Source organism: Sander lucioperca, chromosome 21 (assembly GCF_008315115.2).
Source record: "Sander lucioperca isolate FBNREF2018 chromosome 21, SLUC_FBN_1.2, whole genome shotgun sequence".
NCBI lineage: Eukaryota > Metazoa > Chordata > Actinopteri > Perciformes > Percidae > Sander > Sander lucioperca.
In genome coordinates this window covers 445,001-460,000 of record NC_050193.1, presented here as the reverse complement: position 1 = coordinate 460,000, position 15,000 = coordinate 445,001, and the positions used below count along the sequence as shown (strand labels likewise).

General features: G+C 43.3%; 2 protein-coding genes and 1 long non-coding RNA gene across 5 annotated transcripts in view; 2 read left to right on the top strand and 1 right to left on the bottom strand.

The window, feature by feature from the left end:
• tmem205 (transmembrane protein 205) overlaps positions 1 to 2,608 on the bottom strand; it is a 5,102-nt gene extending 2,494 nt beyond the window's left edge. Inside the window, exons 1-3 of one of the 3 annotated variants that reach the window (XM_031295168.2) lie at positions 2,503 to 2,608; positions 321 to 394; positions 171 to 277 (exon numbers count right to left, since the gene is read on the bottom strand). In XM_031295168.2, the coding sequence (XP_031151028.1) occupies positions 171 to 270 (100 nt within the window). In that variant the 5' untranslated portion in view covers positions 271 to 277; positions 321 to 394; positions 2,503 to 2,608. Of the gene's footprint in view, positions 1 to 170; positions 395 to 1,493; positions 1,517 to 2,502 lie in introns of those variants that run through there. The other 2 variants (XM_031295165.2, XM_031295167.2) reach the window with 2 other exon arrangements.
• Positions 2,609 to 4,116: 1,508 nt separating this feature from the next.
• Positions 4,117 to 7,501, top strand: elof1 (ELF1 homolog, elongation factor 1). The gene is made up of 4 exons (XM_031295170.2): positions 4,117 to 4,231; positions 5,360 to 5,491; positions 5,579 to 5,649; positions 6,527 to 7,501. The coding sequence occupies exons 2-4, from the start codon at positions 5,376 to 5,378 to the stop codon at positions 6,589 to 6,591; spliced, it is 252 nt and encodes an 83-aa protein (XP_031151030.1). The 5' UTR covers positions 4,117 to 4,231; positions 5,360 to 5,375; the 3' UTR covers positions 6,592 to 7,501.
• A 2,911-nt stretch (positions 7,502 to 10,412) lies between these two features.
• LOC116046771 lies at positions 10,413 to 10,891 on the top strand. The gene is made up of 2 exons (XR_004104218.1): positions 10,413 to 10,682; positions 10,735 to 10,891. It is a non-coding gene; the product is annotated as an uncharacterized LOC116046771 (long non-coding RNA).
• The last annotated feature ends 4,109 nt before the right edge of the window (positions 10,892 to 15,000 follow it).

Below are 15,000 nucleotides of genomic sequence, written 5' to 3'. Positions count from 1 at the left end.
GTCTGTCTGTCTGTCTGTCTGTCTCTCTCTCTGTACTCCACCTGCTATGAAGGAGACCCAGAGCTGCATGTCTGTCTGTCTGCCTGTCTGTCTCTCTGTACTCCACCTGCTATGAGGAGACCCAGAGCTGCATGTCTGTCTGTCTGCCTGTCTGTCTCTCTGTACTCCACCTGCTATGAAGGAGACCCAGAGCTGCATGCCCCAGGAGAAGGAGAGCACCAGGAGATGGAGCACTTTGACCAGGTCTGTGGGCGCCACCTCTGTTGCCATGGTGTCACTCCCTGTTGCCATGGTGTCACTCTCTGTTACCATGGAGTCACTCTGGACCACAGAGATAAAGCTCTGGGGTGTTTTTCAGCTGGAGCTCCACGTGCAGCAGACCTGATAATAAAGTCTGCAGAACAAGATAACAGAGAAACTACATCTCAGAAGTCACTGACTAGGACAGCATATGTTTATATAGCTTATGTAGCAATGTTAGCATGGGTACAGGTACATGTCAACAACAGGTAAGTTTAGGACTGTTCCCAGCTGGGACTGAAGCTAACGTTAGCAGCAGTAGTTACACACGTTTTAACCAAGGGGGTCAGCTTCTCCTCGGACCGCGTAGCTCCTATGGCGCCATGTTGATGCTACCAAGCCATCACCTCCCGTTAGCATCCCATTGACTGCCATTCATTTTGACGTCACTTTGACAGAGAATAACTTTACATCTGAAGAGTTTAAAGACTCTATTTGTCCATTGTTTATTTCTAAAGAAACACGACAATGTATAAAAGGCTCCATTACCTTGTACCTCACGTTATGGCTCCGTAGCAGACGTTTTTATAAAAATAGGCTAACGATTGGGTCATAACCACGAGACTTACTGTCTCATAGTAGAGGAATTACCGAATAGTACAGGAGAAGCTCTCAGGCAGTTTGGACTTCCATTAGCTGTTTAAGTTTAATTACTAATGTTAACTATCATTTTAGTGATCAATAATTAGCCTGTGTCTATGTTATCTCCTTACATATACCTACGCTCTCCGTCTCTGCTAGATTGGGAATGATTGAGATTTCTCTTGGCACAGCTACCAGAAGACTTCCAACTTTCAGACAGGTTGCTCACGTCACATCTACGTCTTCAAGCTCAGTTGGAGGCTGCTCAGTAACGCTCAGCCATCACCGGGAAAGAGACTTCTAAGGCCTCCTACACACTGGCTGCGTGGCGTGAGCGTTTTTATTTGGGTTCCCATGGTAACAGGTTAGAGCGTGCACACTGCCTGCGTGACACGCACGTCTCAGAAAACGCGTGCCTGCTAGAAATAGAACCGACCCTATTTTTCATGCAACACGCCAGCGTGTTGGAAGAGGTTCCAGGCAACATAGAATATGAAAAGATGTTTATATGTCATTTAGACACAAATACATTTAATAAATGACATGTTGATGTTGGAAAGTCTGGAGGTTTTGACATAAATGCAGATATTATCGATTTTCAAACATTGCACCTGTCAATCCAGAAGGAAATATTCTGTAGCCTATGTTGCCGTCAATACTGCCGACGTTGTCTCTGCTGTAATCAGATCAGAATATATTTATGTTTATGAGAAACATCCATGTGTCCAGACAAGGCTAGCAGCAGCAGCACCGCGTCAGACACCTTTCTGGTGAAAGACATAGAAAACACCACGCAGCTGATACGCCATGAGCGTGTCAGCTGCGTGGCGTGTCCGTTTATATTTCGGCTCCCACCGCGTGCCTGCTAGAAAACGAACCGACGCCTATTTTTCACGCGAGACGCGAGCGTGTTGGAAGCGTTTCCTGGCAAAATAGAATAGGAAAATATGTTTATATGTCATTTAGACACAAATGCATATTAATAAATGACATCTTGATGTTTGAAAGTCTCGAGGTTTTGACATCAATGTAGATATAAATGTAATAAAACATTTCAGAGAAAAGATTTTCAAATATTGCACCTGTCATACAGAAGGAAATATTCTGTAACATATTTTGCAGTCAATACTGCCGACGTTGTCTGGCTTTAATCAGATCAGTAGCTATATATTAATGTTTAACAACTCTCTCCCCGTACGTGGAACAAGCCGATATATAAAGGGGAGGAGAGGCTACAATAACAACGTAGTGTGTGTTCTGAGTGACGGTCCAGCATCAGAGAGGCTCTATAGGCTCTCTACAGCTACACTAAGTTGTTAGAAACAGACAGCCCATCATTTGTCAGAGTTTGAATGTGTCGGCGCTACGTCCCGAGATCAGCCCTCCCTGTACCTAGCAGCAGCAGCAGCGCCGCGTCAGACACGCTTCTGGTGGTAGGACACAGAAACATCCACGCAGACAGTATGTAATAGTGTGTAACCGGCCTAATATCCGTCACTGGTCTCCGTCCAGAGCAACGGGATCTGGTGGTCCATTATATATGTCTAGTTGTTGCTCCATTCAGCATTTCTTCAGGATAAGTTACAGTTACTCACTAAAGTCAAACACGCTGTCACTCACCTTCCTCTCCTCTTCCTGTCCGGATTTAGGAATGCAAGACGCAAACTAAAAACTCAGGTAGACCAAGGTTCAGCCGAGCCACTTCCACTTCCTCCGTCATATTACACTAGCACCAAGCCCCGCCCCTCGAGGCGAGACGGACCAATCAATGGTATTCTTTGAAAATGAATATTTTATTCATCTATTCATCGATTTTATAGTTTTTCTTTCATAGTCCCTGTTCTTGGGGTTTACTTTCTACCCAAATATGTCTGTTTGCTTAATCAAGAAGGGACATTGCACAACATTAAGATTATATATTTATTTATTTTTTAATACCATATATATAAAAGGTATTAAAATATAAAATAAAACATATATATAAAATATAAAAATTTGAAAAACTTATATATTTTATATTTTTAACGCACTAGTTAACAGGAGCTGCATTCAGGTGCTCCTCGGAGTTCCCCACTCTAGTTTTTCTAGAGTAATCCATTTCGGGAATACAGATCACAGATTGGATCAAATCTAGGAAATGGATTATTCAGATCATGTATTCTGATTTTACATTTGATCTGGATCAAACCTGCCCTCTGAACTCGGTTTGGAATCTATTTGATTAAAAAACCAGGATTATCCTGATCCAATCAGAAGGCTGGATTCAGTTGGGATTGTTCGAACCAAATAAAATCAGAGAGTGGTTGTTTTTTTTAAGTGAATGATCACAAAATCAATGTTTACTGATGATATATATATATGTATATATACATATATATATGTATATCTATATATATACATATAGATATACATATCTATATATATACATATATATATACATATATATATACATATATATACATATCTATATATATACATATATATATACATATACGTATACGTATATATACGTGTATATCTATATATATATATGTATATATATGTATATATATATAGATATATATATATATATATATATATACATATATATATACGTGTATATCTATATATATATATATATATATATATATATATATATGTATATATATATATCTACATATACATATAGATATATATACATAACATATATATATACATATATATACATATATATATATATATGTATATATGTATATATAAAGACATTTGGAAAAACAGAAAAATGGGTTCAAATATCCAATTTTTCATTTTTTTTCCCACTTTGACAAATTAAAAAATTGGATCTTTAAACTGTTTTTCCAATTTTCTGTTTTTATTCAGAGGATCAGAAATTTAGAAAATTACAAAATTGCGTCTGAGCTCTAGTCGGTACTACTTAGACATTATGGGATGTTTGGCGGTTCAGACATTATGGGATGGGTTAGACATTATGGGATGTTTCAGACATTATGGGATGGTTTAGACATTATGGGATGGTTTAGACATTATTATGGGATGGTTTAGATATTATGGGATGGTTTAGACATTATTATGGGATGGTTTAGATATTATGGGATGTTTCAGACATTATGGGATGGTTTAGACGTTGTGACTGATATCTAAATCATTATGGAGAAAATGAATGGGATTTGTACATCCAGAGTCGGCTGCGGGCGGGACTGTTCAGGTCTATTACCAGTGGGGAACTAATCTTTCCGATTATTTCGACCTCACTTGAATGCAACAAGCCTGTGTATCACCCGTCCCTCTCTGCGGTACCCGGATGATCAAGTTGAACGCACAGCATCCTCCGTTGCGAGCCATCCCGTTGGTAAGAGACGCAGCACATCACATCATGAAGCAAATTGGAACTAATACATCCCATAATACACACCTCAGCTCCACCTTTTACCTTCAACTCGTCCGTTAAAAGCTATTTCTAGCTCGTAGTCGCAGGCTAGCGGCTGTTAGCGGGTTAGCTTGCTAGCGTGTAGCTTCGGTAGCTTTTTGGCGCTTCGCTGTTTTTCTCATCCTGTTGGACGTAGGCTGAATTGTTTGGTGACATTTCAGAGGTAGACTAAGTATATAGTTATAGTTATGAAACACGACTGAAATGAGAGGCAACGTTAGGTATTATCCACGCGGTCCAGTGGTTTTACTGCCTTTGGATCCAGGTGTGCAGCGATGATTAAAAGCCAAATAGTTCACCAGTGTGGTTCCGATTATCAGCCGTTATGTCTAAACCATCCCATAATGTCTAAACCGTCCGAGGTACACCGACTACGAGCTACGAGGTTGTGAAACCAAGTGTCCTGCTCCCGTAGAAGCCACAAGTCCGTGTAAAATCTACCTTAGTTTGAAGAAAAACATGTTTTATTCGCGATGTCGTGGAGATGTACTACACTACCCACAATCCCAAGCGCAGCAGCGACGTCTCTGATTGGTGAAGCTCGCAGTTACCATGGAAATGTTTACCTCCGATCGAGCCGCTAGTCTCTGATCGTTTCTGAACAGTCTTCTTTCTTTTGACTTTTTTGACGTTTTCAAAATGTTGTTTTTGAGCCGAATCAAATGTTTTATGGTTACGATTCATCTCGTACGTGGTTGGCTGGGTTCCAGGCTTAAAATATTAATAATATTAATATATACTTTATTAATCCCGCAAGGGGAAATTACAATGTGATAATTGTCCTTTTAATGATTTTAAAAAGCACTTTGAATTACCTTGTTGCTTAAATATGCTAAAATTATATAAATAAATAAATAAATACACACACAGACACACACACACACATACACACACACACACACACACACACACACACACACACATACATATATATAGAAGTCAATGGAGGCCAAACGGCGTTGATAAACACGCTAAAAAGTGAGTATGCGTCTTGATAACACGCCAATAATGGCGTACAGTCTGGCTCACGTCATCTTTTTTTTCCTGCAGATAAACAGAACTACAAATGGGGCGCAGGAAGTCAAAGAGGAAGCCGCCGCCGAAGAAGAAAATGACGGGTAACCTGGACGTCCAGTTCACGTGCCCGTTCTGTAACCACGAGAAGTCCTGCGACGTCAAAATGTAAGCAACTTCAAAAACAAAAGAGAGAGAGAGAGATGGAGGAATGCATCATGAGCAGCATCACTGACATGCTAACTGTTATTCCAGGGAACGGACACGAAACACAGGAATCATATCCTGCAGCGTCTGCTTGGAGGAGTTCCAGACTCCTATCACCTGTATCCTTCACCCAAACTGGGGGGGGGTCTCTGTCTGTCTCTGTGTGTGTGTGTGTGTGTGTGTGTGTGTGTGTGTGTCTGTCTGTCTCTGTGTGTGTGTGTGTGTGTCTGTCTGTCTGTCTGTCTCTGTGTGTGTGTGTGTGTGTGTGTCTGTCTGTCTCTGTGTGTGTGTGTGTGTGTGTGTGTGTGTGTGTCTGTCTGTCTGTCTCTGTGTGTGTGTGTGTGTGTGTCTGTCTCTCTCTCTGTGTGTGTGTGTGTGTGTGTGTGTGTGTGTGTGTGTATATCTCTGTGTGTGTGTGTGTGTGTTGTGTGTGTGTCTGTCTGTGTGTGTGTGTGTGTGTGTGTGTGTGTGTCTGTCTCTCTCTCTGTGTGTGTGTGTGTGTGTGTGTGTGTATATCTCTGTGTGTGTGTGTGTCTGTCTGTCTGTCTGTCTGTCTGTCTCTGTGTGTGTGTGTGTGTGTGTGTGTGTGTGTGTGTGTGTCTGTCTCTCTCTGTGTGCGTGTCTCTGTCTGTGTTGTGTGTGTGTCTGTCTGTGTGTGTGTGTGTCTCTGTCTCTCTCTCTGTGTGTGTGTGTGTGTGTGTATATCTGTGTGTGTGTGTGTGTGTGTGTGTGTGTGTGTGTATATATATATATCTCTGTCTGTGTGTGTGTGTGTGTGTGTGTGTATATATCTCTGTCTGTCTGTCTGTCTGTCTGTGTGTGTGTGTGTGTGTGTGTGTGTGTATATATATCTCTGTCTGTGTGTGTGTCTGTGTGTGTGTGTGTGTGTGTGTGTGTGTGTGTGTGTGTGTATGTATATATATCTCTGTCTGTCTGTCTGTGTGTGTGTGTGTGTGTGTGTGTTTTCTGGAATGCCCCTTAACCTTTCCCCGTCAGATCTGTCTGAACCGGTGGATGTTTACAGCGATTGGATCGACGCCTGTGAAGCAGCCAATCAGTAGTCCTTTTTTTTGTCCTGTGACTCCTCCCCTTCCCTCTAACCTCACTCACTTCACATTTCACCCCTGTGATTGGTCGCCTAAATCAGCTCCTGTTCAGCCAGCACAACGTAGCAAAACCTCGCCAGACAATTGAAATGTTACAGGATGGTTTTTGCACGCCAGGCGTAAGTTATATTTTGCTCCAGTGTGGCTTGCTGAGCACGACGCGTTCCTCTGGCTGGGCCAGAGGAACGCTATTTTGTTTTGTCTACGTCACAGCGTCAACGTTTTTATATGTCAGTGATTAGCCTATAATACATTTCGTCTTTTGTGTTTTTTTTGGTAATGATTGTCATATAGTTTGTTTTTTTATGATTATATCTCATGTTTTCTTTTTTTTAGACTGTATTTTAAGTTTAAAATGCAACGGACTGAAATGTAGGGCCACTATTTTGTTTCGTCTACGTCACAGCGTCAACGTTTTCATATGTCAGTGATTAGCTTATAATACATCTTGTCTTTTGTGGGGGTTTTTTTGTAATGATTATGTCTTATAGTTTGTTGTTTTTTATGATTATATATCATGATGTTTTCTTTGTTTTAGAATATATTTTAAGTTTAAAATGTAACGGACATTGTAAATGTCCATCAGTGTAAAACATTCCTGGTATTCTTTGTGTTTAACAGATGAAGAACTTATGATTATTCTCATCTTTATGTTGTTGTAATGAGAAGATGGAGACACGAATGTCGTGTGTTACTTTTGTGAAAGTAGTTTTTTTAGAGACATATTAAGGCTCTGACACACCAACCAGACGGCCGACCGTCGGCAGAAAAGCCAGTCGGACTGACTGGCTTCCCGAGTTGGTTCTGTGCCGTCGGCCTTCATTTTGGCATTTGATTTGACATGTATAATCGGCGGGGCGGGCACTGCCGGCAGTCAGACTCAATGAGCCATCTGATTGGTGGAGAGCTAACCAGGAAATAGGGAGCAGGATGAGCGTGACTAGAGTCTCTCAAAATCTGATGAAAATCTTTTAAACTGACCTTTGTTGATCTGAAATGAAGACAGATTCAGCAACTGCACGGCCTATTTCTCTCTTCAAATGTTTTCAGAAACACGTTTCGGTGAACTATTTTAGTCCAATATGAGATCGTATTCTGAACGAGCCGCCATGACAGTCTGGCTGTGAATTTCTGGAGAAGCCAGACCCACGTGACGCGTTCGTCCAATCAGCTGCTGGTTTTCATTTTTTGTGCAACAATACAGATCAGCGCCGCCTGCTGTTATGGAGACGTATTACGTCTGGTCTCTTCGGTGTTCTGAGGAACTTTTTGGACCAACTCGGGGAGACTGATCAGTCACACTGGCTTTACTGCCGACGGTCGGCCGTCTGGTCGGTGTGTGACGGCCGTCTGGTCGGTGTGTAGCGGCCGTCTGGTCGGTGGGTAATGACCGTCTGGTCGGTGTGTGACGGCCGTCTGGTCGGTGGGTAATGACCGTCTGGTCGGTGGGTAATGACCGTCTGGTCGGTGTGTGACGGCCGTCTGGTCGGTGGGTAATGACCGTCTGGTCGGTGTGTGACGGCCGTCTGGTCGGTGGGTAATGGCCGTCTGGTCGGTGTGTGACGGCCGTCTGGTCGGTGGGTAATGACCGTCTGGTCGGTGGGTAATGACCGTCTGGTCGGTGGGTAATGACCGTCTGGTCGGTGTGTGATGGCCGTCTGGTCGGTGGGTAATGACCGTCTGGTCGGTGGGTAATGGCCGTCTGGTCGGTGGGTAATGGCCGTCTGGTCGGTGGGTAATGGCCGTCTGGTCGGTGGGTAATGACCGTCTGGTCGGTGGGTGACGGCCGTCTGGTCGGTGGGTAACGACCGTCTGGTCGGTGGGTGACGACCGTCTGGTCGGTGGGTAATGACCGTCTGGTCGGTGGGTAATGACCGTCTGGTCGGTGGGTAATGGCCGTCTGGTCGGTGGGTAATGACCGTCTGGTCGGTGGGTAATGACCGTCTGGTCGGTGGGTAATGACCGTCTGGTCGGTGGGTAATGACCGTCTGGTCGGTGGGTAATGACCGTCTGGTCGGTGGGTGACGGCCGTCTGGATGGTGTGTGACGGCCTTTACTGAGTGAGCTAGAAGCCGCCCTGAGTTAGTTTTTTATGATTATATATCATGATGTTTTTTTGTTTTAGAATATATTTTAAGTTTAAAATGTAACGGACATTGTAAATGTCCATCAGTGTAAAACATTCCTGGTATTCTTTGTGTTTAACAGATGAAGAACTTATGATTATTCTCATCTTTATGTTGTTGTAATGAGAAGATGGAGACACGAATGTCGTGTGTTACTTTTGTGAAAGTAGTTTTTTTAGTTTTCAACCCCGTCTCTAATGCACTGAAACATTTTGTTGGTTGACAATTGTTTTAAAAATGCCAAACCTTTGGTTTTCTCGGACCAGTGTATATATATATATATTGCTAGATTTGATTTTTCCTTTTGTAAATCACAATCATGTGCTCTGTATTACACTACTTCTGTGTAGTTCAGATATACTGTGTATTTTTAGGCAACAACAGTTATGAATAAATTAATTTCAGAGCCATATTTTTCAAGTGTTTTTTTATTGCACAAATGTCATGTTTAGTGAAACGCATAATAAAGAAAAAACAACAAGGAGGAAAGCAAAGACAATGTTGAAACAAAGCTAACACATTTAGGGGAAATATACTCAATATTTCTACTTTTTTGGGAATCAGAGATCTAAAAACTACATTCCTACATCTGATTTAATGAAGGGGATGTCTAGACATTTGATGGACTGAAAACACAGTTAGTGTACATGCCCCCCCCCATTATATGGCACCCTGCTACATGTCTGTGATGCTTTTGGTGCTGAACAATTTAAGAGCTTCAATCTGTCAATTGTCAAATAGTCTTCAGCACATTAAACCCAAACATGCAGCTTATTTAAAGGTGCTCTGAGTTCCTGCACGGTCACTGCAATCTCGCTGTCACTACCCGATGTGAGTTGTGCATGCGTCACTTTGCGACAATGACAGATTTCATGCAGATCTGTTTTGCTGTTAGCCACAGAATAATGAGATAGGTACATTACATAGCAGTAATTTATTATTTAGCGTAAGGCATCACATTTTCACGGCATGATCCCTGATGTCAGTTCTAGATTAGAGGCTGAAGTAGCATCCAAGAACCTGCTAACGAGAGACTTCTGTAATGTCTGAAGTAGCCTCCAAGATGCTAACGAGAGACTTCTGTAATGTCTGAAGTAGCCTCCAAGATGCTAACGAGAGACTTCTGTAATGTCTGAAGTAGCCTCCAAGATGCTAACGAGAGACTTCTGTAATGTCTGAAGTAGCCTCCAAGATGCTAACGAGAGACTTCTGTAATGTCTGAAGTAGCGTCCAAGATGCTAATGAGAGACTTCTGTAATGTCAATACAGAAACATTGAACATACATAACGAAGTTCATTCATTGCTGGCTACAACTTAGCAATCAAACACAACAAAGACTGTCACTTGAATGGTGTTTTGAGCTAACGTTAGCAATCAAACAATCATTGATAGCTTTGCCGGATCCAGATCCCTCGGCGTTGTGCCGTAAACCGTTTAAATCTGAGCATGCACAACTCACATCTGCACTCCACTCACATCGGGTAGTAACCCCCAACCATGTTGTCTGTGATTGGCTGGAACGTGGTTTGTTGTATTTTGGTGCCCAGCCTGTGCCTCTAGTGTTTGGTTGACGTGTACGACCCCTGTGTTGTCTCCTGAGACCGGGCTTTTTCACAGTGTGTTCAGGGACCAGGCAGCTAGCGGATCAAGGAGAGAGGACTACGATTTGAGACAAAAATGAAAACACGCTGAAACCATGCAGCAACTCATAGTGCACCTTTAAAAGAAGTAAAATCTGCAGATGGTCACCTTTAAATTTAACTTGGAGAAGCCTGAAGGTAGCCTGAGCTTCCTCTGTAACTTAGTGAAACATTTCTGCTTTGAAGAAATGTTTCTGCGTTGAAACTGAATCCAGTAACTAGTTTCCAACGTTACATTCAAGACATTCGGTGGGTTAACAGTAGCCTGACATGGGTTAGGTTTGGGTTAAAACGCAACGCCCAGGATGGGCACGGGCATAAGAAACCCTAGGGTTAGGGGGAGTCTAGATTTCTAGGCTAGGGTAACAGTATGACGCAGACAACAGGAGAATCTCAGCTGTAAATGTAGCGTGATTCCCGTCAGGTACCAGGGACTGGATGGATGAGTCTTTCCTTGAGTAAGAGTTGCAATAAGACAAATGTAAAAACAAAACAAAAAAACATGTACAAGTTAAAGTCCTGCATGTGAAATGTTAGGTAAAAGTATGTACGCATCATCAAATGTACCTGAAAAAACTCAATGCAGTAACATAGCCCCAGCGTTTTAAATATAGGTAATATTATGACCTACACTTACAACCAGGCATGCACCGAATCCAGGATTCAGCTTCTGACTGGGCTGAATGTTGGGCTTTTTGACGGGGTTGGGTTTCTGCTGAACCGAACCCTACGCTTGCACTACGGTGCATCCCTACTTACAACATCCTCTATAACCTCATTTGTAAAATCATATCATATCATAGTGGGGGATCCGGGTGTCCTCCCCCAGGGAAATTATGAGCATCAACAACTTCATTTCCTGCATTCTGACATTTTTATGCACCAATTTCCGGTGGAAATACCTTTATTTAGCCGATCTGTAGATGAAAAACACAGATGACAATTCAAAATATATCAAAAATATAAAGGTATGTTGTTGCGGGTCATTGGGTATTTTTAAGAGGGTATATGGAAATCCTGGAGCTTTCTTAGTGGGTATACTGGGTATACCTGCATATCACGTAGACTACACCACTGGTACTGGGACAGTTAACTGAATATCGACAAAACAAGACACAGTATTTGAGGACGTTATCTCAGGCTTTGGGAAACTCTGATCCACATTTTAAAGACCAAACAACCAGGGTTGGAAATGACCTGCTTCACCCACCAGCCAAACGGCTAGCGGATGTTCAAATTATACCGGCCACTCAACAGATTACCGTTAGTAGCTAATCTATCAGCCACTCGCATATTTTACCAGCATTGTGCTGGAGGACGATGCTCCATTCTTCCAGAAAGTAATCCACAGGTTAATCGATAACAAACATAATCATTAGTTGCAGCCCTAATCTAAGGCCTCCTGCACATACTGGCTGCGTGGCGTGAGCGTGTCAGCTGCGTGGCGTGTCTGTTTATATTTCGGCTTCCATGGTAACAGGTTAGAGTGTGCACACTGTCTGCGTGACACGCTCGTCTCAGACGCGTGCATGCTAGAAATAGAACTGACGCCTATTTTTAACGCGACACGCAAGCGTGTTGGAAGCGTCTCCAGGCAAAATAGAATACTAAAAGATGTTTATATGTCATTTAGACACAAATACATTTAATAAATGACATGTTGATGTTGGAAAGTCTCGAGGTTTTGACATGAATGCAGATATAAATGTCATTTAAATTTTGCACCTGTCAACACAGAAGGAAATATTCTGGAGCCTATGTTGCCGTCAATACTGCCGACGTTGTCGTTGCTGTAATCAGATCAGAATATATTTATGTTTATGTTTATGGCAGCAGCAGCAGTGCCGCGTCAGACACCTTTCTGGTGTGGTAAGACAGAAAACGCCACGCCACGCTCACGCCACGCAACTGCGTGAAGGAGGCCTAACAGACCCTTCTAATTTTTTTGCTAAATACTTCCTTAAAAACACTATTCTGCACACAAAGCCACGTAAATTAGCCCCGTAAAATGGCGTGATGTGTTATTAGGCAGGCCCGTGAACATGACAGCGCAGGTGCTCACAAAACAAAAGCGTGGACGAGTGTCCTGATGACCGTCTGTGTCAGAGCTCCCGTGTGGACGCGGACTCGCTTCCAACTGGGTCAAAGTTCAATAGCACCAACACGGTCACCGGTGGCCTTTCAAGGGATCTTTAAAGTCTGGAGTCAGTGCTTAAAACTGGACTGGAAGGGTGAGGTCAGGGGTATTAACAGTTCTAAATCTCTAATTACAACGCACAATTAAATTAAATCTATAAATAGCAAAGGTCATTAGATGAAAATGAGTGTTGCTTTGGTATTTTTGTAGCGGTATTAAAACTCGGTAACACAGGTATCTACATAAGCAACACAGTCTCACGGCAGTTCGTGTAAATGTCACGTTATTCTTAATCTATTCACGGTGACGTTTTTCTCGTTTTTTACGTGTAAATGTCACGTTATTTTCGGGGAAAGGACGCTGGGAGACGACTGGGAGATGGCCAAAAATGATGCTCCATAAATTGGGAGGCGGCTGCGAGGCGGCCCGCTGGGAACGCCACAATAATGGGATGGTGGAGGTTGGGTTTAGGAGAAACCCGACGGGGAAAGGGCGCCTTACACGGCGGGAGACGGCCGCAGGGGACGGGGGACGGGGGACGCGCCACAATAACACGCTGGACAAAGTGCCACACGTGGGATGCGATCCCTGCTCGCCCGGGTGAAAGTCCTGTGTTGTTGGACCCATCCACCCCCCCAACCAGCCTCCCTACGCGGATTTTCGGCTCTTTATACTACTCCCTACCATTTTCATGCTGTGACCACGAAATATGCTTCCCATTGAAATACATTACTTCACATTTTAGTGCTGGCCAACACGTAAAAAATGAGGAAAACGTCCCTGTGAACACGTATCAATAGATTAAATAACGTGACATTTACACAACCTGCCGTGAGACCGGGCTGACATAAGAGTGACATGACACTATCATGAACACTAACTCTAAAGGTGCTGACACACCGGGCTGATAATCAGCCGTCTGACAGTCTGGCGAGGTCGGTGAAGTCTGTTCGGTGTGCTCCGTGCCGTCGTCAGTCTGAGGAGCCGTCGGCTTTAATTTGGGCCGATGTGACTTGTTGAATCGGCCAGCGGGCAGTCGGACTCAATGACCAATCTGATTGGTGGAGTGCTAGCCCTTGACTAGCCAATCAGTGCACGAGAAAACGGGAGCTGACAACGCCAGTATCTTCTTATTACTAGCCGTGGTATTTAGTTCCGTTCAGCGAGTAATGGCAACAAGGATCCTTCTTGACTACTATCACCTCTCTCTGATGAAAACAAGGACTGACGACAGCGTGCTCTGTGTTTACCAGGTCTAGAGAGATCTTCCCTCATTTACGGTTTTCATTTTTTGGGCGACAATACAGATTAGCACCGCCTGCTGTTATGGAGACGTATTACGTCTCGCGCACGTGCAGAACGTACGCTCAAGTCGGCGTCTCCTCAGTGTGTTCTGAGGCACTTTTTGGACCTCGGGGAGACTGATCAGTCCGACTGGCTTTACTGCCGACGGTCGGCCGTCTGGTTGGTGTGTCAGAGCCTTACCTTGTCATGACAAAAACCGAATGACACTGTCTGACAGAAGCGTTATGTCATAGACGTTTATGACTTGTTTATAATGTTTACGACACGTTCATGACAGTGTCATGTCATGTCACTCTTATGTAGATACCTTCAAGTAAAGTGTAACCGAAAACTCATCAGAGCAACGAGATACAGAGGTTGGCCGCTGCATGAAATCTTTGACGTGAAGTCTGTGCAAACTATTCTTTTCTTTTACCCGTGGAAAGACAAACAGCCAATTCCTCAGAGTGAAAGTAGGTTTAGAACAAAAAGAAAAAATGGGGACAGCGAAGACGACAATGACGTCATTCATCGATACACACAGCGCCACACGGAATCTGCGGACGCAGAATCAGAATTCCCCACAAATTTTCTGCAGATTTAAAAAAAAAAAAAAAAGATTAAAGGTGCACTATGACGTTCCTACATGACGTCACTTCTGTTGACGTTCCACGTAAATACCAAACAAGACAGAGCCAGCTCGCCCCTCTTCCCATGTTTCTGTAACGTCACTAAGCCCCACCCCCAACCATCTTGTCTGTGATTGGCTGGAGTGGTTTGTTGTATTTTGGTGCCTATCCTGTGCTTCTAGTGTTTGTTTGACGTGTTTCCGACCCCTGTCTTGTCTCCCGAGACCGGGCTTTTTCACGGTGTGTTCAGGGACCAGGCAGCTAGTGGATCAAGGAGAGATGACAAAAATGAAATCACGCTGAAACCATGCAGGAACTCATAGTGCACCTTTAAAATTACACTCTGAATGTTAACACATCACCACAAACTAAAAAAAACACGCTGCTAAATTCCGCCTATTTTCATTCTGGATCACATCTAAAAAAAAACTTCTGCAAATTCCGTTTGGGCCTGGCGATAAATAAGAGTCTGGAAGGTTTTGCTCGTCACTAAGACAGTCGCGGTCGGATGTCTGAAGTTAAAAAGCAAAGAGGGGTGGAGGGGTGT

What these genes read in the sequence shown, in the direction of transcription:
- elof1 (XM_031295170.2), top strand. Translation starts at nt 5,376, where the DNA reads ATGGGGCGCAGGAAGTCAAAGAGGAAGCCGCCGCCGAAGAAGAAAATG. An exon ending in AAGTCCTGCGACGTCAAAAT is followed by an intron (nt 5,492 to 5,578) that starts GTAAGCAACTTC and finishes CTGTTATTCCAG; the next exon opens with GGAACGGACACGAAACACAG. An exon ending in GTTCCAGACTCCTATCACCT is followed by an intron (nt 5,650 to 6,526) that starts GTATCCTTCACC and finishes TTTCCCCGTCAG; the next exon opens with ATCTGTCTGAACCGGTGGAT.